Here is a 26,446-nt window from a genome sequence, read left to right on the forward strand (position 1 = left end):
TATATATATATATGGATAGGTTTATATAGTGAGAAGGAATATAACAGCTTTAGTCTACACAGTACAGAGGGCTCATTTCAACTCACTTTCATGGAACAGTTAATATTCTGAAGGTCCTTCCCTTCAACTCACGCTGGCTGCTAGTCCAAGGTCTAGGAAGCAGATGGTAGAATCTGCCTTCAGGCAAGACAAGCAGGGTTGGTTGCAGGCAGCAGACAGCAGAGTGGAGCAGCAGCAGTCAGTAGTGTGGGAACATAGAGAAACAGGCCCCTATGGAGCCTCAAGTTCTATTGATGCCCAGAAATGCTACAGAATCCATGGGTTGGCTTGGCTCACAGGTAGCGCAGCACATGGTGGAGTCAAAGGACTAGCTCAGACAGCAGCACATGGGTATATAAGTAAAATTCTGCTGAAGATCATCCAACAATGGTTGCAGCAGTACACTGACAGGAGCTGCCAGAGGCTCAGTTCTGATTCAGAGGAGGACAGAGAACATGGGATATCGTTCCTGATGTCAGAGGGATCTTGGTGTTCAGTCCTCGCTGTCATCAAGCTGATTCTGACTGGTGTGCAACCCCTCAGGCACCGAGCAGAGCTGCTCCAAGGGTTCTGGAAGAACCAGGCTTTTCTTCTGATGCCGCAGGCAGGAGTCTGAACCACCAATCTCCCAAAGAGCAGCCTAAATGCTGGGGGTGGGGGGTGTGATGCATGGACTGCTGGAAGCACCAATGAAAGTTGTATTGGCAGAGGGTGAGCTGGAGTGCTCCTGAGAAGAGGAGATGGAGAAACTTGTCACGTTCTTTGGATGTGTCATCAGAAGAGACCCGTCCCCGGAGAAGGACATCTACGCTGGGTGAGGCAAGAGGGTCAACAAAAAGAGAGAGGCCCTGGATGAGATGGATGGGCACGGTGGCTGCAGCAACAGGCTCACATATAACCGCAGTGGTGAGGAGGGAGCCGGACCGGGCAGGCAGAGTTGTACTCTGTTGTCGCTCTGAGTGGGAACAGACTCGATGGAGCGTGGTCATCAAAGCTGGCCAGCCCCAAGCATAAGGGTCAGGCTTCACACTCCAGGTTCCTCTGGATTGACAGTGCTGCGGGCACTGACGGAGCCGAGGTTGGCAGGCAACACGGCAGGCCCTCTCATGACCCATGGGTTGTGCATCACGCACTGCCATGGTCAGCCTCTCAGGGTGTCAGGAAACCCCTGTCCCAGTTGTAGTCCATGCTGGCACTGTCATCACGGGAAGGACGTATCCCTGGCTTCGCTGGGTCACGCCTTCCTTTTCAGCATGAGTTCAAAGCAAGCAGCAAGGGCTGGGTGGGGGGTGGAGGGCGCCTGGTACCAGGATGGGCATGAACCACACACAAAAGCACGTGGAGCTCCACTCCCAGACCGCTCGGCCACTGAGTGACCTTACAAAGAAAGGTAGTCTCCCCCAACTGCTGCTAGCGACTGGGTTCTGTACGGCAGGCATGCAACCATGCAGACTCCGGGGTCTGGCTGCCCATTCACCCCAGCAGCCCAGTTTGAACCCAGCGCGGTGATCTGGGCATAGTTGACCAGGCCCCACCTCCTCCTCCTAGCCTCCAGGATTGCCTGCAGTTCAGTTGCACGCAGATGGGGCTGGCCCGTGCGGTGCTAGCCAATTCAGGAGTTCTTATCACCACAGAAAACTCCCAGGTTGAGAACTACCAAATTAAATCAAGCCATTACAACAAACAAATAAGCAAAAATCAGGAAGCATTCACCCCCTGGTTCTCTCTGCTGGAGACTATTCATCAAGGCCCAGAGTAAAGGTGCAGGGATGGGGTATAAAATCCTGGGCTTCAAGAACTAGCTAAGAGACCAGAGGGTGACCAAAGCGACGTCCCACAAGCAAGAGGGGCTCACCCAAGGTCACTAGCCACCCATGCAGAGCTAGGTTGGGAGCACCCACGCTGGATGCTTGTTTGCATGGCTGAAATATTCCAGCAGCTGCAGCGGCTTGATCTCCCGCTCAGCTCCATGCCTGGGGCTGGACATGCCATCTGCACTTCTCATCTGGACCTTCAATCATAGTTCTCACTCATAAGCATTGCTTCCCTGGGTGAGCGGCATGCCAGCACCCCAAAAAGATTAGCACTTCTTGGAAACTGGGTTCCAGGCCTCTTTTCCCCCACTGTCCATATCATGCTTCGTAAGATTGTTGATTCCACAAACCAGACTGGGCAGGTTTCCGGCTTGTTGACATGAGCATGCGTATTCTTGTTTTACAGAGAGGAAAACTGAGGTCCATGCAGGGTACAGAGGGTATCAGCTTGGCAAGAGTCATTGGAAGAGTGAATGACAGGCTCCAGGGCTGCAGCGCAAACCTCCCGATTTGGAGCCCAGGGCTCTTTGCTGCGTCAACCATCAGCTCCGGCTGATAAAGGTGGAATACGGCTCCGTGATAACCAATGGCCGTCAGCTCTTCTGCATAGCCAATTGTGTACAATTGGGAATCCACAAATGCGTGATGCACTGGGTGGTAATTTACTTGACCAAAAATAGAACTCTTTGTTTTGCATGTAGACTCCTTTAGGTATATATATATATATACACCAAATATATATATATTTGGTTTTTTTAACCTGAAGTTATATATAGTCTAAGATTGGGTTCATTTCATGAAGCACCGTAACATTTCACAGACCAGGTAATGTTTTCTAGGCCAGGCCTGCAGCTAGGGCAACTTCGGTGACTCAGAGGGTTTAGGCAAAAGGGCCAGAAAACTCTGTCTGCAAGGGAAATAGTCTTTGATCCAGCCCCCATCTTTGTCAATAAAGTTTTACTGGGACAAAGCTATGCTCAACTCATGCATGCCTTGTCTGTAGCAGCGATCATACTAAACGGCCGAGCTGAATAGTGGCCACAAAGAGATGATCTGCAAACACAGATATAGATTAATCGGTCATTGCCTGGATCAATGTTGCTGAGCCTGATTTAGAGACTCTTGTAGACACTTACATTTTGTTTCACCGTCTTTGTCTCTCCCTTCCCCACCCACAGTTGCTAGCTTACCCCACGATGGTGACAGCATCTATTCTGAGGGGAGAGTCTGCCTGAACAGACCAGGGTGCTTGTGTGTAACAGCCACACTTCCTATCAGAGAACCGGAGGCCCGAGAGAGCCAGCACTCACTCCTGGTCTGCATTATACTTTTCTTCGCCAATAGATCTCTCACCAAAAATGTGATTTTAGCCAGTTTTAGCTTAGGGCTCAGAGGAAAAGGGAATGTGGAAGGAACCCGAGCATCTGGGCAGACTTAAAAAAATAGAACTTGGGTCTCATTTTCAAATGGAAATGCAGAGAATGTGGTGAATTCTCCTGGAGTCCAAAAGGTCACGGGAGAAGTGTTCTCAACAGTTTAGGGAGTCAGCGCTCCTTGGTACGTTCGCCCTTTCCTTTTCCACACCACACTGCCCTTCTGTCTCTGTGTCACCGCCAGCCTGCTTTCCTGGCCTGGGAAGACCCTCAGCAACTACTGACTCCTGTGTTGTCTCAAGGTGAAGCTCACGGAGGCACAGGAGAGAGCTGGGACTCTAGAGCTGCATTCAAGCAGGCCTCGCAAGATAGTGGGAGTCAAAGAGGATAATGGGTGCCACTGTAATCGCCGACAGAAGCTCACCCCCTCTCCATAAAAAAGAGGAGGAAATGTTTTGAGAATGATGAGGGCAATGAATGTACAAATATGCTTTACACAATTGATGTATGTATGGATTGTGATAAGAGTTGTATGAGCCCCTAATAAAACGATTAAAAAAAAAGAAAAGAAAAAAAAAAGAGGGGGAGAAGCACTGCCCATTGAGATGAGAGGAGCATCCTCACCGGCAAGCTCTCTCCAAAGGCGAGCTGCGGCTGGAGGCCAAGGGCATTTCCAAACCTTGGATTCTCACCATCCCACAGATTGACCCATTGTCATTTGACTGTGATGGGATCTCCAAGATGAAGTCCAACCCAAGATGAAGTCCACCCTGCTATCCCATGTTCCAGGGGTAGAAACAAAGGCCTGGCCAGTGGAGGGTACACATTAGCAGCAGAGCTTAGAGAAGACTCTCGAGTTGTGTTATAGATGCTCACGTTGTGTGATAGACCACAAGCAGCTTCACGCTGTCACACTCTCTTCTCCTCTCTCTCCTTACCCCACACCCCCCTCCTGATTGGCTCACAGACACTCTGACTCATACTGTCCCTAAAGGATAGAGTAGAACTGCCCCCAGAGGGCTTGCAAAGCTCTCATCTTCATGGAAGCCACTGTCATCTCCCTCCTGCATTGCCACTGATGGGCTCAACCTGTCAGCTTCTGTGTTCACATCGGAGTGCTTAACCACCGGGGCCCAGAGGTTCCTAAGTGAAGTTTAGGAAATATAACCAATCTTACAGTCTAAATAGTCTAGGGAAGTTAAGCAATCTTACAAATCTTACAGCTAATCAGAGCTACCAGTTGAACCCATGTTTATTCACTCAGATATTTTTTTCAATTATACCTTGCTGTTTGGGGTGGAGGATATCACATTTTCTAAAACTTCAAAACGAATGCATAACTTCCACGTTAGCAGTTCGACTGTGTGTCAATTCAACCGTAACTCAAATATAGTAACTAAGTCTCTGAGACTGCACAAAGAGATGTCAGGGCATCTGTGTAATCACACTCTAAGGTTGGAAGACTCTTTTTTGCAAGGGGGTGGCGCGCTAAGATAATCAAAAGCATTTCAAAGGTGCAAGGGACACTAGACGTCATTGAGTCCACATTTCCCCAATATTTGCGTGGGCAGAAGCAGCATGGAAAAGCTATGTGACCCATGTTCTTTGGTGGTCTGAGTTTCCGTGGGTGGAAATCACAAAGAGTGTTCCCTGCGCCGGCATTCTATCCACTACTGTGTGCAGGGGGGAGGCCCCCAGCCTGCCATAGCCTTGAAGGTTTCAAGCAGATAGTAAAACCCTTTTGGTCGGTGATCTAAGCCCACGGATGTGCCCCTAATCAGCAGCATTTATAGCCCGAGTCTTCTTCCAAGATTGCAGTTTTGGACTGGCTGTTTTCACATCCTTATAAAATGCCCAATAATGTGAAATTATCTTCAGAGGAGATTGTCTAAATGTGGCCTACCTCTTCCCAGCAGAGCAAGTTGAATCATCGGAGATCTGGGATCCTAGCCCCCAGGTAGAGCCCTCATGGAGAGAAGCTTCAGCATTTTGATATTGCCCCACTTTACACCTTATTCTGAGAAATGAGTAGGTACTGATATTTTATTTTATCTCCTGAAGTTCATATCTAGAAAGTCACACTGCAGCCTATTGAGAAGGACCAATTCTCTGCTCGCAGTACCAGCTAAAGAGATTCCTGAACAATTGCTGGGTTCTGTCCCATAGTCCTGTATATTACAGTCAGGAGTGAGCTTCCTTTTCTGCATCTTGGCTGCTAGGAAGCTCCTTCTGAGAATTCCACAACACAGTCTTGGCAGAATGAACCTGCATTGAGCCGACAGGAGCTTGAATCTTCTTCCTTATATTCAACTTCCTTTTCATCTAATTCCTTTTGTTATTCCATTTCTTGTGTCAAGTATTATTTTAAATGCATACAATGTCCAAGGTTGACGCCAAGCCTTGTGAGGCATGAGGTGGGAAGAACTAGTGAAGGATGGAGGTGGGAAAGGACAGAATGAAGGTCATGCATCTCCGGGCCAGTGGCTCAGATGCTGGGAGTGGGACCAGGTTGAGAAACAGAGTTAGTACTTGTCGCTGAATCAACTCTGTAACAAGGGTTGTTTTGTTTTTTGTTGTTTCCTTTTTCTGGCACAAAACCTTTCCCCCAGTTTCCTACTTCTCTGAAACCTTCCCAAGGCGGCCCAGATTCTGACCCCCATTACCTTTGCTGCGGCGGCGGCTGCGGTACTGCTCTGTGTAGAAGGTCAGCTGCGTCTCGTCGTCTGCCTCTGAACCCGAAGTCCCTTTGGTTCTGCCAAAGCTGAGTGCCCCTGCAAGAAGAGCCAAAGCCATCAGCATTCCCCCTGGCCCTCAGAAACTTGTTAAATCGCTCACCCATCCCCAAAAGCAGCAATCACACCCACCCAGACTTCTCTCTGTGAGTCTCAAATGGCCCAGGAGGCTGCCTGATGAAGGAACAGAGGTCATGGTCCTCAAGGAAGCTGACCTGGGTTCCCGGGGGTGGAGGTGGGTGGGTGGAGGCTCAAGAGCATCCTGACTGGGTGACCCTGGGGAGATAGCCCACCTTTCTGATCCCTGACTGCTTTGTTTCAAGATAGGAGCAGTAACTATTAACCTTGTGGGGCCGGTTTGCAGATTAAAGGAGAAATGAGATATAAAGTGCCAGTCCCTAGTGAGTGCTAAATAATTGAGAGCTATTCTTACTTAGTCTGATAAGCCTACCTCTAAAAAAAATATTCCAGGCAAGATAATTTTTCAAAAATTTCAATCAAATGCTTACTATATACCAGGGACACAAAGATACATGTGGCCCAGTCCCTGACAGGCAGGGCATCATAAGCTAGTCTGAGGGACAAATGAGATCCTAAGGAGCCTTAAACCTAATTCATGGCTTGTGCTTACCAGGCAATGCGACACTAGGAATAAGGAAGGGAGAGCAATCCATCGCCACAAGGAACGTCGGGGAAGGCTTTATGGAGAAGGAAAGATTTAAGCCAGGGCCTGATGGATGGATGGGGCTTCAGAGGTAGAAAAAAGGCATTCATTGGGCATAAAACACTGGAGCAGTGGCTGAGGGTGGGACTGGGAATGTGAAGCTAGAAAGGATAATTAGAGGATCCCAGATGTCCAAATAAGGACTGGGGACTTTGGGGATTGCGTGTCACGAAGGATCCTGAGCAGGGAATGAACTGGTCAGCTGTGTGAACCAGGATGGGCAAACCAGCAGCACTCAGACTTTAGAATGGCTTCCAGACAGGGTGGGCATTTGGGAGGCTCATTGATGGTCCAGGTGAGATCAACGGAAGGCCAGGGCGAGGGCAGATAGATGGGGTGAAGGTATAGGTGCTCAAAGTGCTTCAGAGATAAACTCAGAGAGTCATGGAGGAGAAAAGAGCCATCGGGTCACATCCCTTGAGTTTATTACATATATGATCAAGAAAAATGGCTAGAAGCAAAGACAACAGGTTGTTTTTGTCAGCTGACATGAAGTCAGCCTTGACCCATACACCTTGAGACGGGTCCCTTGTGGTCCACAGTTTCCTTTGGATGAGTGCTTAGAACCAAGATCAGAGAGGGGGAGGATCCCACCACTGCACGCCTGGTGTCTCATATGCCACATGCCAGTCTCACAGAAGCCCATTCTTTTTTTTTTTTTTTTAAATCAATTTATTGGGGCTCATAAAATTCATCACAATACATAGATCAATTGTGTAAAGCACATCTATACATTTGTTGCCCTCATCATCCCCAAAATTCGCTTGCCTCTTGGGTTCCCGGAATCAGCTCATTTTCCTCACCCCCCCTTCCTCTGCCCCCCTCCCCCATGCACCCTTGATAATTTATAAATTATTATTATATCTTATATTACACTGCCCGGCGTCTCCCTTCACTTACCCCTCTGTTGCCCATCCCCCAGAAAGGAGGTTATATGTAGCTCCCTGTGATCAATTCCCCCTTTCTACAACCCCCTTCCCTCTCTGAGTTTATCTCTGAAGCACTTTGAGCACCTATACCTTCTTCTTTTTTTTTTTTTTGGTTCATTTTTTTTTTTTAACATTTTATTAGGGGCTCATACAACTGTTATCCCAATCCATACACACATCAATTGTGTAAAGCGCATTTGTACACCGTTTCTCAAAACATTTTCTCTCCATTTAAACCCCCGACATTGGGTCCTCATTTTTCCCCTCCCTCCCCGCTCCCCCCTCCCGCATGAGCCCCTGATAGTTTATAAATGGGTATTTTGTCATATCTTGCCCTATCCGACATCTCCCTTCACCCACCTTTCGGTTGTCTGTCCCCCAGGGAGGAGGTCACACACAGTTCCATGTAATCGGTTCCCTCTTTCCTACCCATTCTCCCTTTACCCTCCCTGTTTTGCCACTCACACCACTGGTCCTATAGCAGAAGCCCATTCTTAAAGGAGAGAATGTGGGCGATCTCTCTGCTCTCGTTTCTGTGCTTTTCTGTATCTTAAAAAAGTATCTATTTATTTCAGAACAGACAATGGGAGAATAGAGAGAATTACTAAACTCGGCACAGAGCAGAAACAACCAGGAGAGCCCTTCTGGGCATGTTGGGAGGCAGGTGGGTGGGCGGGGGAGCACGGGGACTGCTTGTGAAAAGTGTTGGCAAAGTTCCAGGCACTGAGTGACCAGAATCAGGTGATCTCTGAGAGGAGACTGGAACATCTTGGAGACACACTGGCCCCTGGGATGGAGCCTTAAGTGACTGCAGGACAGATTTGGAAGGGCGACAGATTTTACCTCTAAGTCCTTTGCATCTTTTAAGTCAAATACTACTTATTCAAAGCTTCCACCAGAAGAAGAGAAAATCACACATTCATGGGGAAGAGTTATTCAACTCACCAGTGAGTGCATTAAGAAATCTACCCTATTTGAAAGGGCATTGGAAGTGGTGTGAAGTAGAGATGCAGCCACTTTTTCCTCAATGTGGCTCTCGCAGATGCTTCATTCTAGTAAAAACCTACTATTGAGCAATTTACCACGAGCCTCTAAGATTTGTACAATTACTGCAGCCGATCCTCATCACCACATACTGCGAAGAGCAGTAGAGGGCATTGCGGGTTTGGTGGCAAAGTTCCTGCCTTCCATGTAGAAGGTCAGACTTGATGCCCAGTGAGTGCAAGCAGCTCCCATGTGTCCATGTTACAAGAATGCCTAAGACGTTTCAGTCCAAGATGGAAGAGGAAGAAATGCCTGACAACCTACTTCTAAATATTGACAAACAACACCCTCATGGTCCACAATGATTGGAACCCATTATGAATGGGGTCGCTGAGAGTCCAGAACCTTGTACACATTACCTAACAACAACTGAAACAATGACTGAATTGGATAATAAAAGTAGGACTTTCTAGCCAAAGGTACTCCAGTCCCACGGCTGAAAAGTAGGGCAGTGGGAATCCAGGGGGGGTCTGTCCAGCTCCAAAGGAGGACTCCCCACTAGACAAATGGCTCCTGAGGAAACAGCTCATGAGAAGCCCTTGGGAGAGATTTGTCCTTCCAGCTTCAAGGTGTGTGAGCTTTGTATATATCAGAGCGTCCCACACACTCATGTTGCCCTTGGGACTGTCACTGTTCTCACCTTACAGAAGAGGCACTGAGGTTGAAAAGAGCAAAATGATGCTCCAATAAGGAAGGAAGCCGCAGTTTGACCCCAGGTGTGACTGACGCCCAAGCATCATATTCTTAACCTCGAAGTGACATTGACTCTTGTTTATTGCTCCACAAAGCAAAAATATTAATACCTAACACCCTTCCTAGCACGTTCTAATAGGTGGAAAGACCAAGAGACAGCACCATCTGATATTTGCCCCCCAAATGTGCCCTCATTCATGGTCTGTCCTTGGTTACTTCAAACCTTTCCCACCCCCTAGCAAAGAGATGCAGCAGGCCTGGAAATGAGGAGACTCTGGATTCCTGGCAAGGAACTTCCTTGTTGAAAGCTCGCAATAGAAATGGAGTTGGCAGGGACTTCATGGAACTTCTGGCAGAGGGAGGAGAGAAGAGATTTCCAGAAGAGACCAGTATCTTTTAAAAATTGTTATTACAATATTTGACTATTAGGAAAGGAAGGAAGGGAGGGAGGAAGGAAGGAAGGGAGGGCAAGAGAGGAAAGAATTGAAGGAGACCTGGTGGCATAGTGAGCCACCCATTGAGCCTCTAACCCCAAAGCCATCTGTTCAAACCCAGTAGTCACTCCCTGTGCAGGAGAAAGACAAGGCTGTGTGCTCTTGTAAAGAGTCAACGCCTCTGAAACCCAAAGGACCGTATCTTTTCTATCCGACAGGCTCACTGCGAATCAGAACGGACATGATGGCAGTGAGTGTTGAGGGATGCATTTCTTAGCCTAGGGAAAAAGAAGACCACCTGATAAAATAGTTCCCTATGGACAAGGAGCATCTGTCAAGCCTCAGACGGTGTTTTGGACAGCAGAGAAAGGAGAAGGGGTCTGAAGCTGTCTGCAGTCCACCCCAGACACTTTTAAAAAAAAATCATTTTATTGGGGCTCATACAACTCTTATCACAATCCATCCATACATCAATTGTTTAAGCACACTTATACATTTGTTGCCCTCAACATTCACAAAATGTACCTTCCACTTGGGTTCCTGGAATGAGCTCCTCATTTTCCTTTTTCCTCTCGCCCTCCCTCCCCGCTCCCCAATCCCCAATGAATCCTTAATAATTTATGAATTATTATTTTATCTTATACTGCCCGGTGTCTCCCTTCACCCACCCTTCTGTTGCCCATCCCCCAGAGAGGAGGTTATATATAGATCCTTGTGACCAATTCCCCCTTTCTACCTCCCCTTCCTTCCTGGTATCGACACTCTCACCGCTGGTCCTGAGGGGTTCATCTGTCCCAGATTCCCTATGTTTCCAGTTCCCACCTGCACCGCTGTGCATCCTCTGGTCTAATCAGGTTTGCAAGGTAGAATTGGGATCATGATAGTTGGTGGGAGGAAGCATCTAAAACTAGAGGAAGGTTGTGAGTTTTATTATTGGTACCCTGAACCCTGAGTGACTCATCTTATCCCCACTACCCCTCTGCAAGGGATGTCCAGTTGTGTGCAGATGGGCATTGGGTCCCCATCATGTGCTACCCTCATTCAAGATGATATGATTCCCTCCCACCCCCGCATCCCCGCCTTTGGTGCTTGAAACCTAGTCCCATCGGCCCTTCATGATCACACATGTTGGTGTGCTGCTTCCATGTGGTCTTTGCTACTTCTGGGTTAGATGGATGCTTGTTTACCCTCAAGCTTTTAAGTCCCCAGATGCTATATGTCTCGATAGCCAGGCACCATCAGCCTTCTTCACCACAATTCCTTATGCACACATTCATCTTCAGCATTTATGTGGGGAAGGTGATCATGCAATGATGTTTTTTGTTCTTTGGTGTCTGCTACCTCATCCCTTCAACACCTTGTGTTCCCACAGGCTTGTGTGCTTTTTCTCTGTGGGCTTTGTTGCTTCTAAGCTAGATGGCCGCTTGTTTGCCTTCAAGCCTTTAAGATCCCAGATGCTATGTCTTTTGATAGCTGGGCACCATCAGCTTTCCTCACCACATTTGCTTATGTACACGTCTGTCTTCAGTGATCATATCGGGAAGGTGGGTATCATGAAATGACCGTTTAGCTGAGCAAAGTGCTCTTGTATTAAGGGAATGCACATGAGGAGGCCCACTGGCCCAGACACTTTTCATACCCTCTTTGGTGCCAACTCCAAACTTTTCAACAATCTAGCTAAATATGTTTGCCATTCCTTCCTACTTGTCTCCTGCACTTTCCCCTTTCCAAAATAGACTCATCCCTCCCAGGGTGAAAGTGGCGATCATGATTCTCACCCTACTGAAGTGGGAGAAAGGGGATAAAAAATGAAATAGAAAAAGCCAACCAAAATGAGAAAAATAACTCAACCTACAATTCCAGAATAAAAATAGGTATTACTCTAGATCTTTTGCAGACATCCACTTATTTAGTTCTTACAATGATGCCAGGATGTAGGTTACTACTTTTATTCCCATTTTAATGGGTGAGGAAACAAAGGGAACTTAAGCCATTTGTCTAGGGTCCTCAAGCTTATAAATAGTCACTTGAGAGTCTATGCCCTCAGTCTCTTAAGTTTGCAGACAATAAAATATGGGTAGATACCTCCTTTACTGCCCATAGCAGTCCCCGTATGAAATGTATCGTGAATCATGTTAACAGGTGAATAAACTGCTTGTCACAGAGGTGATGTGAGGAAGGAAGGTGCAGAGCTGGGGTTAAAATCAGGTCTGTCCACCTGAAAAGTCTGCCTCACAACTACAGTCACCCGGGAAAGCATGTGTGTGCAGGCAACTGTATGTTGGAACAGGCCCTACGCCAGAGGCCAGTGCATGCCTCTTCTTGTCTTCTGAGCCTTGTGCAAATGACCGAGCTCTGATCAGACTTTGCCAGGTCAATCCTCCACTGCCCCGTCTCTAGGCACAAGAACCTCACACCCCTGAAACTGACAGGAACACCTCTTCTCTAGGGGCTCCCTCCACCCTCAATCCTCCCCTGCCCCAAACTCTCATTTCTCTCCTGGAACTATGAATGTACTATTTTCAAAGTGGAAATTGGAGACTCGGAAATGGTATCTCTAGGCCAGCTTTTCCAATACAAAGATTATGCAAGCCACATAGTAATTTTAACTGTTCTAGTAGCCACATTAAAAAGGTAACAATAAATAGGTACCATGAATTTCCAAAATATAATTTACACAACCAATAGATCCAAACTATTATCATTTAACAGGTGATTCACATATGACCTTAATAATTTTATATTATTTTTGTCCCACAATGAACTTTCAAACTCCAGGGTGCATTTTTATGTTTGCTTAATTTAACTCTCAGTACAGACTAACTACTAGCTGCAGTGCTCACCACATTTCTGAAGCCACTCCAAAAAATAAAAAAATATTCTGTTGTACACTTTAAATGCCAGTGTGTAGGATTAGGCGAGAAAGGCAGGTCCCAGGTTACACTAAGCTGTTTGAGCCTTTTGTAACGGTGACTCAGATGGAAAACGGTGCTCCTGAGATTCCCCCATGCCCTGGGGCCACAGGGGTCGGTTACGTGCTAGGTTGTTAAAGTGCAAGTTCAGTCCTTTCAGTCACTCCAAGGGACAAAGGTGAGGCATTCTGCTCTCTCAAAGATTTACAGCCTCAGAAACTCTTGGGGCGGATCTTCTGTCCTTCAGGGTTGAGGAGCCATAATTAATCGAATTGCAGTGGGCTTTGTCTAAGGTTCCAGTTGATTTATATGATTAGCTATGTCTGCCCAAAGTCAACTCCATGGCTACTTTATGCTCAACGGAAGTTACTGTGGCCTGGGTCTGCATCATTCTCATACTCCTATGTCTGATTCCCTCAGTGTCCTATGCCAGGAAAGCTTACTGAGGGGCCCCCCCGGCATCCAGGTTGGCCCTCTATCTCTCATCACATGATGCCCTCTTCTAGAGAGTGGTTCCTGTGGTGTTATATCCCACAATGCTTTGTGGTGGTACACAGGTTTGCACTGGTTAAATGTTGGCAGTAATTTGCCAGGATTGTCTCCTTCATCTCAAATGTGTTTCCTATGGATGAGTCTGATGACATCGGGAATTCTGGTGACATTGGGCCCAACATCATCACAACCTGGGAGATGCTGCAGTAGAGTAAACCGACCAATGGGTGGTGGAGTTGACTTCAATAATAGTGGAATCCATGAACTGTGGAAGTCCCCATAGAGTCAGATATGCATCGTGATTCCATTTCATACGCCAAGCTGTGCGACCTGGAGCCAAGCACCTAACCTCCCTGATGCCATCTTTGAAAGGGGACCCATCACTCTGGTCTACACAGTCATGATGAGGAAAACGTCTGTCAACATGGCACACAGAGACAGGAGAAGGAGGCTCCCTGTTGGCATGAATTTATGCAACGCTGGCCTGAATGTAAGAGAAGAGAAGGCCACAGTGCTGTGTGAGAGTGGCATCGTGGGGAGATGGCAGCTGTCCAGGCACAAAGCCCAGGAGTGTGCACATCATCTGAAGAGGCCACAGGCCAACTGTGGCTGGATTTGGAGATGATTCAGATGTTTGGAAAAGGGTCCCCTCAGTTAGCATTGTAATATGAAGTTGGTGATTTAGTGCACTAAAGTGCACCCATTGATTACAAGAACTGCTCAGGGATCCCATCAGGGGCCGAGAGACAGTGAGAGGGGTCAGAGGCAGCAAGAGGCAGCTATATGCTGGAATGGGCAGCATCTCTGCCAAGGTCCCTTGGACCTCTGGTCCCAAATGGTTGTATGCAGTCATCCAGCAGTGGAGGGGCTGCGGACATTCTGTGATGAGGTCAGCGCTACCCCAGGCTCTTGACCTACAGCGTTCCCCATCTCCACCTCACCACAAGTCAGAGGCACCTGAGCCACAGTCCAAACAGAAGAATCTGCATACTGCTTCTCCAGGATCACCCAAATCAGATCGGTCTAAGTTGTAAAACACTCTATGCACACAAAAAGGTACTAACGAGCGAAAATAAACAAGGGTATCGATCCTTTGCAACTCAACACCAAAAGAAGATATGACCTGGGTAGTCCTAATTAAAACCCCAAACAACCCCAAAAATGAAAAAATCACAAATATCGGCAAGGACGTGAAGATAGGGGCAGAGAGTGTGACCTCAGGCTGAAATCGGGGTAGCCATTCCCCAGGAGGGGGGCTGAACAGTGCCATACACAACATCAATGACAGTAAATTATAAATGGGCATAAAGGTGAAAGGGCAGATGTTTCATTATATGTGCTTACCACCATTTTTTTGGAAGTGGGAAAACATGAAACAGAATTACCATATAGAATCCAAGAATTCCACTTCTAGATACCTACTTGAAATGCTTTAAAACAAGTATTCATACAAAAACGTGGCTGTTCATAGCAGCATTATTCACAATTGCCCAAAGGTGTACGAACCACGTATTCATTAGCTGAAGAATGGATCAACAAATTGTGGTATAACCATACAATGAAACAGTACACAACCACGGAAAGGAGCAAAGTACAAACGTGTGGGTTTAGTCCAGGATTTTCCATCCTATTCCATTTGTCCACATGTTTATCCAAACAGTAATTTAAAAAATCTGTGGGTTACAGTAGACTCATAGTACTTTGTGAAACCAGGAAATGTGAATGGCACTCTTGGTCCCTCTCTCTTCAAAACTGTTTATGCTTTCGGGACCCCTTGTGATTCCACTTGAATTTAAAGATTGTTTTTACCCAGGTCTGCACAAAAGGCCGCCGTCAGAATTGTGATCGAGATTGCATTCAATCTGTAAATAATTGCTTTTGTCTTACTGCATCTGAAGACATTATGTCATCTCATCCAAGAACACAGATGCGCTTTCACTTATGTTGGTTTTCCTTTTCTTTGATCTATGTTTCACTGTCTACTTTTCCAAATGCAGCTCTTCCAACCTCTCCCTATGAGCTTACTTTTCCATTTTAGATGCTTTTATAAATGGAATTTCTCCCTTGATTTCTTTTTCAGACTCTCCATTTCTGCTTTTTGTGAGGTAGTGGAGTACCCAGCCATACTGTGGAATTGCATGGTAGCTCTAGCACATTGTTTATGGATTATATGGGGTATTCTGCATATACAATCGTGCCGTCTGCTAGTAGAGAGACAGTTATCCTTCTAGCTTCCTAGTTTGGGTGCTGTTTCTTTTTCTTACTTGGATGCCCTGGCTGGAACTTCTAGCAAAATGCTGAACAGCAGCGATGAAAGCCGTCATCCTTATCTTTCTCCTGGTCTTTGAGAGAATTTTTTAGTCTCTGATCATGGAGTCCAAAGTTTGCTGTGTGTGTTTGAATAAACCTCTGTTTTGCTGTGAAATCTCCCTTCTATCTGTAGTCTACTGTGTGTTACACCCGGAAAGGGTGTGCGCTTTTGTCAACTATCTCTTCTGCATCACTTGAGTTGATCATGTGGTTCTTTTCCCATCTCGATTAATATGATGTATTACATGATTGACTGTTCTTCTGTCGAACCACACTTACATCCCTGGAATAAATCCCACTTGGTCACGGTTATTGACGGATCATTTGAGGTTTTGTGAAGTTTACCTTTATAAAAAAGTCAGAAGCACAATGAAACCAGAAGCAGTTCTCTTATCTTTGACCCCTCACAATAGTGATCGCAGAACTGCAGAACAAGGGAATGGGAGAGGGAAAGTGGACACAGAGAAAATGTCACAGAGCCACCTCAAAGGAGGGCCAGCAAAAAAATTCTCTTGATGCCTAAACAGTGTTTGAGAGAGAATAGGGTGACAGACTGGTCACTCCTGGGACCATAAATTCAAAAAAAGGGAATTCACACTTACTGTCATGGAGTCAATTTTGACTTATAGCAACCCCGCGGGACAGGATAGAACTGCCCCTGTGGGGTTTTGAGATGATAACTGTTTATGGCAGTAGAAAACCTCAGTTTTCTTCCAAGAAGCAGCTGGTGGTTTCAAAGTGCTGTCTTGAGGCTAGCAACCCACGGAGTAAGCATTATGCCACCAGGGTCTCTTCCAGGGACCAGAAGTCACCTGAAGTACTCATAATCACAAAAGCAACACACATTAACATATTTATTTATACATTCATGTATTTATTCATTCATCCAACAATCATTTTCTAAGTGCACCCTGTTGTACCAAACTGTTAGAAGCACTGAGGGTAAACCAATGAATAAGCAGAGGAAACACCACTGCCATTTCCACAAGTTTGCTTGATGATGAGGAAGCATTGTAGATGCTCAATGAATGATATTAAGTTCTCTATGTGGGAATTAGTGTCAGATTTGCGTGATTAAAAAATTGAACTATACAAAGGTTTTTTAGTTACCCCCTCAAGATGCAATACATATTTGGTGGTAAGCTAAGGATCTGCTCTGGGGCAAACGAAAGCAATTGTGCAATTGGAAAGGCAGGTTATGGGAAAGACGAGAGAAGGAGCCAGGGTGCACAGACTTCCCCGTCTTATGGAAGTTCCTCATCTTTTTCCTTGGCAAATCTATCCCACTGCCTGGGCTGCCCATCCACAGACCTGCTTCACCAGCCTCTGGCAAGCCCACCCTCCACAGCCACCTCCTACTCTTGCTATCATGATGGATGGTGGTGACATGTTCAATTATTCAGGCTCCGTGTCTTCCTTGAGCTGGTGACAACGATATTGCGTTTTCAGATTGCCCAGAACTGCGCTAGATAGAGAAATATGTGACTAGGGAATGCGAAACCCATCTGACCCTTAAGTGCCCCGGGAATACAAATAGAGCCAGTCAGGGGAAGAGGAGAGCAGCAGTGAAAACTGCCCCCCCGACAACTCAAAAGTGCTCTTAGCCAAACTATAGGTGTTCTAAGCATCCACTTCTTGGAGATGCGTTGGCTACAATAGCTACCTGTCACAGGGTACTTGCTAAAGGCTAGGCACTACATCAGCCACACACATTACTGGCTACACCTCTTCCTACTAATGTGAACACAGAGGCTGTGCGAGGTACACGAGTGCTTATGGCAGCACCATCATGGTCCTTACCTTCAGCCACACACAGCAAATCACGCATGGCTTGGATTCAACACCTGCTCTGAATCCATATTTGTTATTCTCCAGGAGAGCTGATTCTATAGCATTTTTTGAGGACTTACGCTGAACAAATCTGTCTTGAAAGATGTACAGTCAAACTGCTCCTTAGAGGAAAGGATGGTGAGACTTCCTCTCATGCCCTTTGGACATGTTGTCAGGAGAGACCAGTCCCTGGAGAAGGGCATCCTGCGTGGTCAAGGAGAGGAGCAGTGGAAAAGAGGAAGGTCCTCAATGAGATGGACCGACACAGTGGCCGCAACACTGGGCTCAACCAGAAGGACAATTGTGCGGATGGTGGAGAGGCTTGCTGTGAGTTGGAACTGACTTGAAGGTGACCCCTAGCAATAACAACCACATGCTTACTGTTAAGTGTGAGTTGTTATGGCTTAAAAACTACCTACGGTAAAATAACATTTAAGCCCATTGTTTATAATCTAGGGGAGAAATGGGCCTAGCTTAGAATCCCATTTAAGGAAGATTAGCTAAAAATATGATGGCATATCTCTAAAATGGGCTTTCCTGAGACCATTAAATATGAGACCCCAAATCTATATTTATTGACCTTCATGTCTTGTCCATGATCCATTGCTGCATGGAAAAGTACAGAGTAGACTTCAAAGAGCGATCCCACTTATGTAAGTGTATACACATTTGTTGATATTTAGTGTGAATTTCTCTGTTTGTACGTAGGTGTGCACGTGTAATGAAACATATACACGAGGCAGCTTCAAAAGGTTCATGGAAAAATTCCATTATATCTTCATACTATTGTGCATATGTTTTAGCTTAATAAAGACGACAGTAAAAGTCATTCTCAGGCACTCCCAACTAAAGTTACAATAACACATTGCGTAACTGCAAGTGAATGCTGTTCCTATACTGTTTTCAAAGTGCACATACATGTGAAACATCTAACTTTGTAAATATACATTCATGTCAAGAGCACATGCTAAAGTGCTACAGTGGTTATCCTCTAGGTAGTAAGACGTAGGCTATTCAGAATAATTTTCGTATTGTTACTAAACTGCATTTTATAATTTTCTTTCAATAAACAGCTAGTGCTTCGGGAATGAGAGAAACAAATTTAATAAAAGTTTATTTTTTGAATAAGTAGTCTTTATCGATTCAGCTTAAGTCCGGTCTCCCTTTTACTTGCAGTGTAGCATGGCCATCTCATTGGGATTGCAGGAATTCTCGGTCAGCCTGGAGAAGGGGAGTGTTGTGGGTGACTACTGCTAAATAATATGTCATCTCAAACCAAGAGCCATAAAGCTGCGATGGCTTTATTATTCCCTTGGTTTCTGAGAGTCAGGAATCTGGTAAGGACACAGAGGAGATGATTTGGGAAGCTCAGCTGGAATATGTCAAACATCTGGGGTGACTCAGATAGCTCAATTTATTCCCATACCTAGTCCTCAAACTTCTCACCTAGAGGTGAGAAACTTTTTAGTTAACCTTAACCCAATAGCCCCTGAAAGTAAAGTTGTATATTCTGGAATATTCCATGGCACCCATGACCTAGTGTATCTGGCAAATAGAGCTGCTGTCGGTCCCGTTGAGTCAGTTCTGAGTCACAGCTGCCCTGTGCACAGCAGAAAGGGAAACACCACTGGCTCATAACTTTTGTGACAGTTTCGCCATGGCCGCTAGGGTGGAGCCCAGTGCTGCAGCCAAGGCATCCATCCATCTGATCAAGGGTCTTCTTTTTTGCTGCCCCTCCACTTTAGCAAGCATGATATCCTTTTCCAGGGACTAGTCTCTCTTGATAACGTATCCAAAATAAGTGAGAAGTCTCACCTTCCTTGCTTCCACGAACATTCTGGATGTATTTCTTCCAAGGCAAAAGAGAGCTACAGTGCTTTCTTTTGTCCCCCTATCCCACTTGTTTTTCAGTATTTAATCCTTTGTCCCTCTCCTAGCAAAGGTGGAAGCTGTCTTTGGACTCTGGTCTAGCTTTGAGGAAGCACTTGTAATCAAGCAGATGAGATGGAATGGGCTGTGCGTGACTTCCCCGACATTTCTCTGTCTGGTACTCTTGGAACGCTGGCTCTCTAGACGCCCCCTCTTTGGAAACTTGCCATCACATGGAGAAGTCTAAACCACATGGAGAGGCCAGCAAAGGGGCTCTAGTCTACAGTCCCAGCTGAGCCCAGGCACTGATGCCTCAGAGCCCAGGTGGCAGGAATATGAGAGGAGCAGTCTTCTGTCGACCCCAGCATTCAACCATCTGAGTCACCCAGATGTTTAATTCATCCTTGCTGAGCTTCCCAAGCCATCTCCTCTGTGTCCTTACAGCTTCCCCACTCTCCGAGTCCGTGAACATAATATAATCGGTATTGTTTATGGCCCTAGGTTCAGGATTGCATATTATTTAGCAGTATTCATCCAGAACACTCCTTTTCTCCAGCCTGGCGAAGATATCCACAATCCTCCAATCTATCGCCGCATCGCAGGCCTGTAAATGGAAAGATGAACTGGATGCCCAGAAATAACAAATCCTAAGCCTTTCCAGTTACCAACTTCCTGTGCTAATGAAAAGGGCATTCAGCATCTAGTAAATCGTGTATAACACTACTCACATCTCCATCCCTAAAGTAGTGATTCATGTGACCTACATAATAATTGGATGAAAGAGAGAGGTATTCTTATCCCCATTTGAAAAATAAGGAGACTGGGGCTCAGAGATGCTACTTACTCAAGGTCACATGGCTTAGGGGCAGCAGAGCAAAGATTAAACATCAGAATGAGGTTCAAAAGCTGCGATGTCCTAGGAGAGAAGTTGATGGCTGGGAGGTAAGCTATGCTTCCAGTTTCTTGTGGTTCCCATCCTTCTGGTGGAGTGTTTTGACTTCGCAGAAGCTGGCTCTGTATGACTGACCTTGGTTGTGGTTGTTGTTGTTGGGTCCGTCAGGACTCCTAGCAACGCTCAGTACATCAAGTTCACAACTGTTGCATTTGAGCCCACAGGTGCCCTTTGGCTACCTGAAAATATTGCCCTTCCACTGTTTGAAGATGCTGATGTGTTTATTCACAAACTTCCCAGACAAGTTATATAGTCCTACTAATTCCTTCAGTCATTCCCATTGTATATGTTGAGAAAATGATTGCTTTCTGTTTTACAAAGTCAGTACATACTATATTTGAAAGTTTTAAAGTATGAAAATCTCAAATGAAAATATGATAAAGTCAAACACAAATCACTTCCAATGAACTTATAATACTATACCAGCTTTTAGCCATGTCCATATATGTGTCTGCTTTTAAAATTGGGGTTTATTGCTCATAAGTTGAGTTTATCATGTGGATTTTACATAAAAAAATCTATGCATATATTGATTAATTCATTTCTGTTAGAAATGCACATTGAGATTCAACTGTATGCCTGACACTTTTGCTAGATAATTTACATAGATCACACTTGCACACATACTTCTAAGTGTATATGTATATTACTATATCCATCTACACCTACTTCTGTACCTTTTCCAGCTACATGTTAATAGTGATTTTCTCTGAATATCAATAGGAGCATTTTCTTTTTATTTAACTTTATACTTTTCTCTATTTCTTGGGAAATGGACAGCGACTCTTTGTGAAATTAAGATAAAGCGAAACGAAATGTTACAAACATTATCCCATGTCTTTAAGAATTCACTTCTAACATCACGTTAGTGGCTGCCAAATATTCCACTGAATCAATATATCCCCACTTATTAAACAAATTTAACAAAGCATCTTATCGGGGTCTCTTATAGGTCTTATAACAATCCATCCACCAATTGTATCTAACACTTTTGTACATCTGCTGCCATCATCATTTCCAAAACGTTTTCTTTCTAATTGAGGCCTTGGTATCAGTTCCTCTTTTTTTTCCCTTGTGAACCCTTGATCATTTATAAATTATTTTATTTTCATATTTTATACTGTCCATTGTCTCCCTTCACCAATATTTCTGTTGCTCATACCCCTGAGGTTGTATGTCGATCATTATGATAGGTTCCTCCTTACTCCCCTCCTCCCCTCACCTTTCCCTTACCCTCATGGTATTGCTGCTCTCATTATTGGTCCTGGGGGGTTTATATGTTCTGGATTCTGTGTGTCAAGAGCTCTTATCTGTACCAGTGCACATGCTCTGGTCTAGGCATATTTGTAAGCTAGAACTGGGGTCATGATAGTGGGGTGGAGGAAGCATTAAAGAGCTAAAAAAAACATTGTGTTTCTTCTGTGCTATAATGCACTGTGCTGGCTCATCTCTTCCTTGTGACCCTTCTGTGAGGGGATGTCCAATTGTATATAAGACATTCTTATAGATAAATCTTTTCACACATCATTTTTCATCATTGTGTACAATTTTCCTGTGAGGATAACAGGAACTGTGAGGTCATTGAGCATTGCTCTATTTAAAGTTTTACATCAGTACTTTAAAGATGCCTTCTAGCAAGGTCACCCCAATGTCATCACAATCAGATGGACATTACAATGCCTACTTCATTTTGTGCTCTATGACCCTAATCCCTGCTTTCAAGTCTCATGGGTTTCAATATGCGTCCCATCTTTCAAATTCACTTTGTTAGCTTCTTTTAAACATCTGCAAAGATCTGTCTAGCTCTGAGCGAGGTTCGATGTCCCAAACGAGGCATGCTAATGCAGGTGTGATCTGACCCATATAGAGCAGAAATGGACTATTACCTCCTTTCTCCTGAAACAGGACATTTATAGTAATCCAGTCCCAGACAGCCATACACCTTTGCAGGCAGCCGTATGTATTCAATATGCCTTTGGTTCTTTGTTCCTGTGTACTGCGAATGAAACTTTCACATCATGTATTTGTAAAATTGATTTTCATAAACCAAAGTCAAGAACATTTTTGTGCTATCAAATTGTATCAGTTTATTCCACCCCTTTCTTCTCATCCCAAGGTATTTTTTTATGTCCTGATCCTGTGATCCACACTTTCACTATTCCTTGACTACTCGTCGATGAGCACCTGGAGGGTCAAGGTATAAGAAAAGGAAGGAACAAATAGTTACCTCGTGCCCATGTGAGTCAAAGAACGTGATCTAGAGGGTTACACCTGCTGAAAGCATACAATATAAGAGTATATGTAATGCACAAGAGAGTATAATTAAGTGGATGCTGATACCCTGCTGTTTTGAGTATGACATTGTCACACAGCCCATAAAGAGAACGCAGGAGATAAGAGGGCTGTGATCTTTGCTATTCTCAGTATCCCTGGCCAGGATGGATGTCACTGTTACAGGGAACTAAGCTGAGAATAAAACTTGACAGCTCAGAGCGAGGACTACTTAATGAACATGCAATTGATTAAAAAATAAACCCGTGTGACTATACTATCAAGCGGCCTACTGTTTTCCCCTTTGGAAACCAAAAACACTGTTCATTCCATAAATATCTGTTGAGAGCCGAACGTATGCCAGAAAAAGGATGTGCACTGGCGAGTGGAACAGAAATCCTCTGTGCCAACGTCAAGGTGAGTGTTAACTGGGAGACAGACAATGCAAGTAAGCATGCAACATTTAATTTGATGATGAGAAACGTGGTAAAATACCTTCCTGATACCTAGATATCCTCAGTCTGTGGTATCTTCTTGATGTAGTTGTGCAACAAAACAATGCAAGGCAGAGATGCTGTTCCTCTGGTGTGACTTATCTTTGATGAGCCTATTGTGGCTTCGCAGGCTGCTAGCACACCTTTCCAGAAGCCCCCCGCCTACAGGTGTGTTCACTTCACTGCGATTGGGAATGAAAATCAAGTTTTAACATTCTGTCACGACCCATTCAAAGAAGGTATGATTTATCCTTCTTCAGTCTTTTGGAAGTTTATCTGCTTGCCGGGAGTCCTCCTAGATTATAAGTAGATCTGAGTTTCTAAAAACCGATCTTCAAATTATTTTAGCACCAGGAAAAGTAATTTGTTTAGATCTCGTGACAGAAATTGTGGCAGATACTTCAAAGTAAATACTTACTACCTCCTCTGTGGGTTAGAACTCCATTCTTTATGAAATATCTTTATTCTCTCTTTCCTAGTCTTCAGATTTTTTTCTTGATCGAAGTGACAGATCTGACAGATTCAGAATGAAGTTAGTGTTATACTCTCATGGGGTAATAAGTTGTTTCACAAAATGGGACACTCACTCTCTTGTTCTCATTGTTCCATAAGCAAACTTTCCCTCTAGATGGTATTCATTTTTGCGGTTGTTGTTGCTGGGGATACATGCAGCAAAACACACAGTGACTCAATTTCTGCATGGGAGACTGTAGTGATATTAATTATGTTCTTTGAGTTGTACAACTCTTCTTCACCACTTCTTTCAAGTTAGTCCTCCCTCATTAATACAACACTGACCTCAAAGGTTCTTATCTAACCTTTTGAGTCACTGTTGTCAATGTCATCCTATATACCCAGGCCTTAAAATAGCATAGTGCCCAAGGCTGATCCCTTTTACGCGGTAAGTCAAATTATTATTAGGCTGGAAGAAGACCTTAAGAGATAATTATTTGGTCTGAGGTTTAGTGATGATCTCAAGGCAGTAGTTTCATGGATTCATCCACCCTCCATGGCTCCCAAAAGTCTAGAGTCCATTACAATGTGAACTGATGTCCTATATGTCCCTCCTCTGGGTCAAGATTCTTCTATCGAATCTTTCAGCAACCTGTTGGTAATGGAAGCCAAGTGCCCTGCACTTCTTCAGACCTCATAGCAAAGGAGGCAGCTGTTCATGGAGTCAATTAGCCAAACATGTCCGACCTTCCTCCTATTTCTGACTTTCCTTCCTCTAGAAAGAAGGAGAACAGGGTTCAATGGCTGTGCGTTGAATGCCCACTTTGAAGACACCAAGCACCAGAGAAGAGGTGGAACAGGAGCGCACGTACATTATTAGGCCAATTAGCTCGGCTTTCTCATGGAGCCATGGTTCTGAACGTCTAAATCCAAGGATCAAAATCCCACGAGGTGTTTGATTATACACTAGAAAACTCAGCAGCAGCCTGTGTGTGTGTGTGTGTGTGTGTGTGTGTGTGTGTAGGAGAGGGTCATGGTCGCAAATATATCTATCACATGACTTTGCCAATTAAACTTTTTACAAGAGTACACCGTACTTACAACAGTTACAAAAACTGCCTATGCAACTTTTCCTTTAATCAATGCAATTTCCGCATCATGATTAACCACCCTCGACATCCCCCAGGAGCCACTAATAAGCTTTGGTCTTTATACTCATGCCTTCTGTTGTCTTTTTGCTGTTGTTGTCTTTTTATATGACTGAGACCGTGCAGCATCTAGCTTTTTGTGACTGGCTTGTTTAGATCATGCAATGTCTTCAATTTCCCTCCATAGTGTAGCACATATCAAGACTTCATTTCTCCTATGGGCCGGTAGCACTCCATCGTGGGTACTCATATGTACCCCATTTGGTCTCACCATTCATCTGCTGATGAGCATTTGGGTTATGTCTACCTTTCGGCACGATTGTGATAGTGCTGCAAGGAGCAGTGATATGTCTCTCTATTTGTTGTTTCTCCTTTCAAGTCTTTGGCTATATACCTAGGAATGGAATTGTTGGGTTCCACGGCAGTTCTACACAAAAACAATTTTTAAGGATTTAAAAAGTTTTGTTTGCTTGCTTTCAAAATTCCCCACTATACATCGATGGTTTCAAAGTCTCAGCCTTCCTGAGAACATTTTGATAGATTGGGAGTGAATCTGTTACATACTTTTGGGTGTTTTTCCATCTTTCAGTTTCCTGTGCAAAAACATACATCTTCTCTCTCCATGCTTCCACGTTTCTTTCCTCCTTGTAGCTGTGTGATTACTACAGATTGCTTCCGAATTCCATTTTTCAGAATCTCTGCAATAGTCATATTTCATGGAAGTGTCTCCAGGTCTGGCACCAGGAAACTCTCTTCTTTGGCATTGAAATGTGTAGGAGTGTGTCCCCAATTCTGGGGTTATAATTTTTCAACTTTGACTCTTCCCCTCTCCCCCATTCTCAGTTTAATAATACCTAGTTCTGGCAAGGGTTTTGTAAAAGGGTCATTTCCCTAAATTGCTGCAAGCAATGCCGATTTGCACAGCCATTTTGGTGAAGCAGTTTGGCAATATAAAAAGGAGTCTTAAAAATGTCCATCCCTTTTGACCCACTTCTGGGAATTCACCCTAAGGGAACTCTTTTAAATATAAGAAAGGCTTTATACAGTTTTATCCTCATTGCAGTTTTATTTACAACCATTGGCACACAAGGCACATTCTTATTGCCCAGCTTGAGAAACATGTTTAACAATGTTAGACTATTAAACTGGATATGTTGTTATTGTCAGTCACCTGACTTGTATTTATCTCGTGTGTAAGAGAATGAAATGTTGCCTGGTCCAGGGACAACTTCACAGTCCCTGGTGTGCATGACCACCTTGTCAGAGCCACTATATACTTTGAATACATTCCAGCCAAGGAGGGTCATCTTCCACCACTTTATTGGCCAATGTTCTGTCCTGTTACAGAGGGTTTTCCCTGGTTAATTTTCCAGAGTAGAATAACAAACCTTTTCCCCATATCCATCTCAATTTGGGAGCTCTACTCATATTTGTCCATCATGGGTGATCTCATTGATACTTGAAATATCAGAGGTATAGCTTCCAGCATCATACTAGTATATTCATGCAAAACACTACAATATGACAAAGGATTATAGTTTATGGTAGAAACTGACTTCGATGGTGACATGTTATTACAGAAAACACTTATGACACAATACGAAATATAAAACAAGAGTGGTTTGCACTATGGAATGCATGTTTGACGGTGGGAAATGTAACCCTCCCCCACCCCCCCACCTAATTCAAAATAAAATTCATTTATTAAAAAAATAAAGTAAATAATTAAAATACATATTCTACACTAATAACCATATTAGATTGAGTACAGAGGATGTTTTTCATGAGTCTGAAGAGGCACCTGTGGACTAGTATCAGGCTTACGGAGTAGTGTGGACTTGATCTGGACTAGGCTGGGATGTTTTCTTGATATATAATTACTTCTCGATACAAAGCTTTTTGCTGTACATATATGAGTGTCACTGAACTTGTT

General features: G+C 44.6%; 1 protein-coding gene across 1 annotated transcript in view; it reads right to left on the reverse strand.

Moving 5' to 3' along the window:
• The window catches only part of ASTN2 (astrotactin 2), a 1,157,183-nt gene that overhangs the window by 756,837 nt on the left and 373,900 nt on the right, over nucleotides 1-26,446 (reverse strand). The window contains exon 5 of the mRNA XM_045296567.1: nucleotides 5,890-5,997. Coding sequence (XP_045152502.1) covers nucleotides 5,890-5,997 — 108 coding nt within the window. The remainder of the gene's footprint in view (nucleotides 1-5,889; nucleotides 5,998-26,446) is intronic.

Source organism: Echinops telfairi, unplaced genomic scaffold (genome assembly GCF_000313985.2).
Source record: "Echinops telfairi isolate 266 unplaced genomic scaffold, ASM31398v2 ScPeMD7_7410;HRSCAF=8448, whole genome shotgun sequence".
Classification (NCBI taxonomy): Eukaryota; Metazoa; Chordata; class Mammalia; order Afrosoricida; family Tenrecidae; genus Echinops; species Echinops telfairi.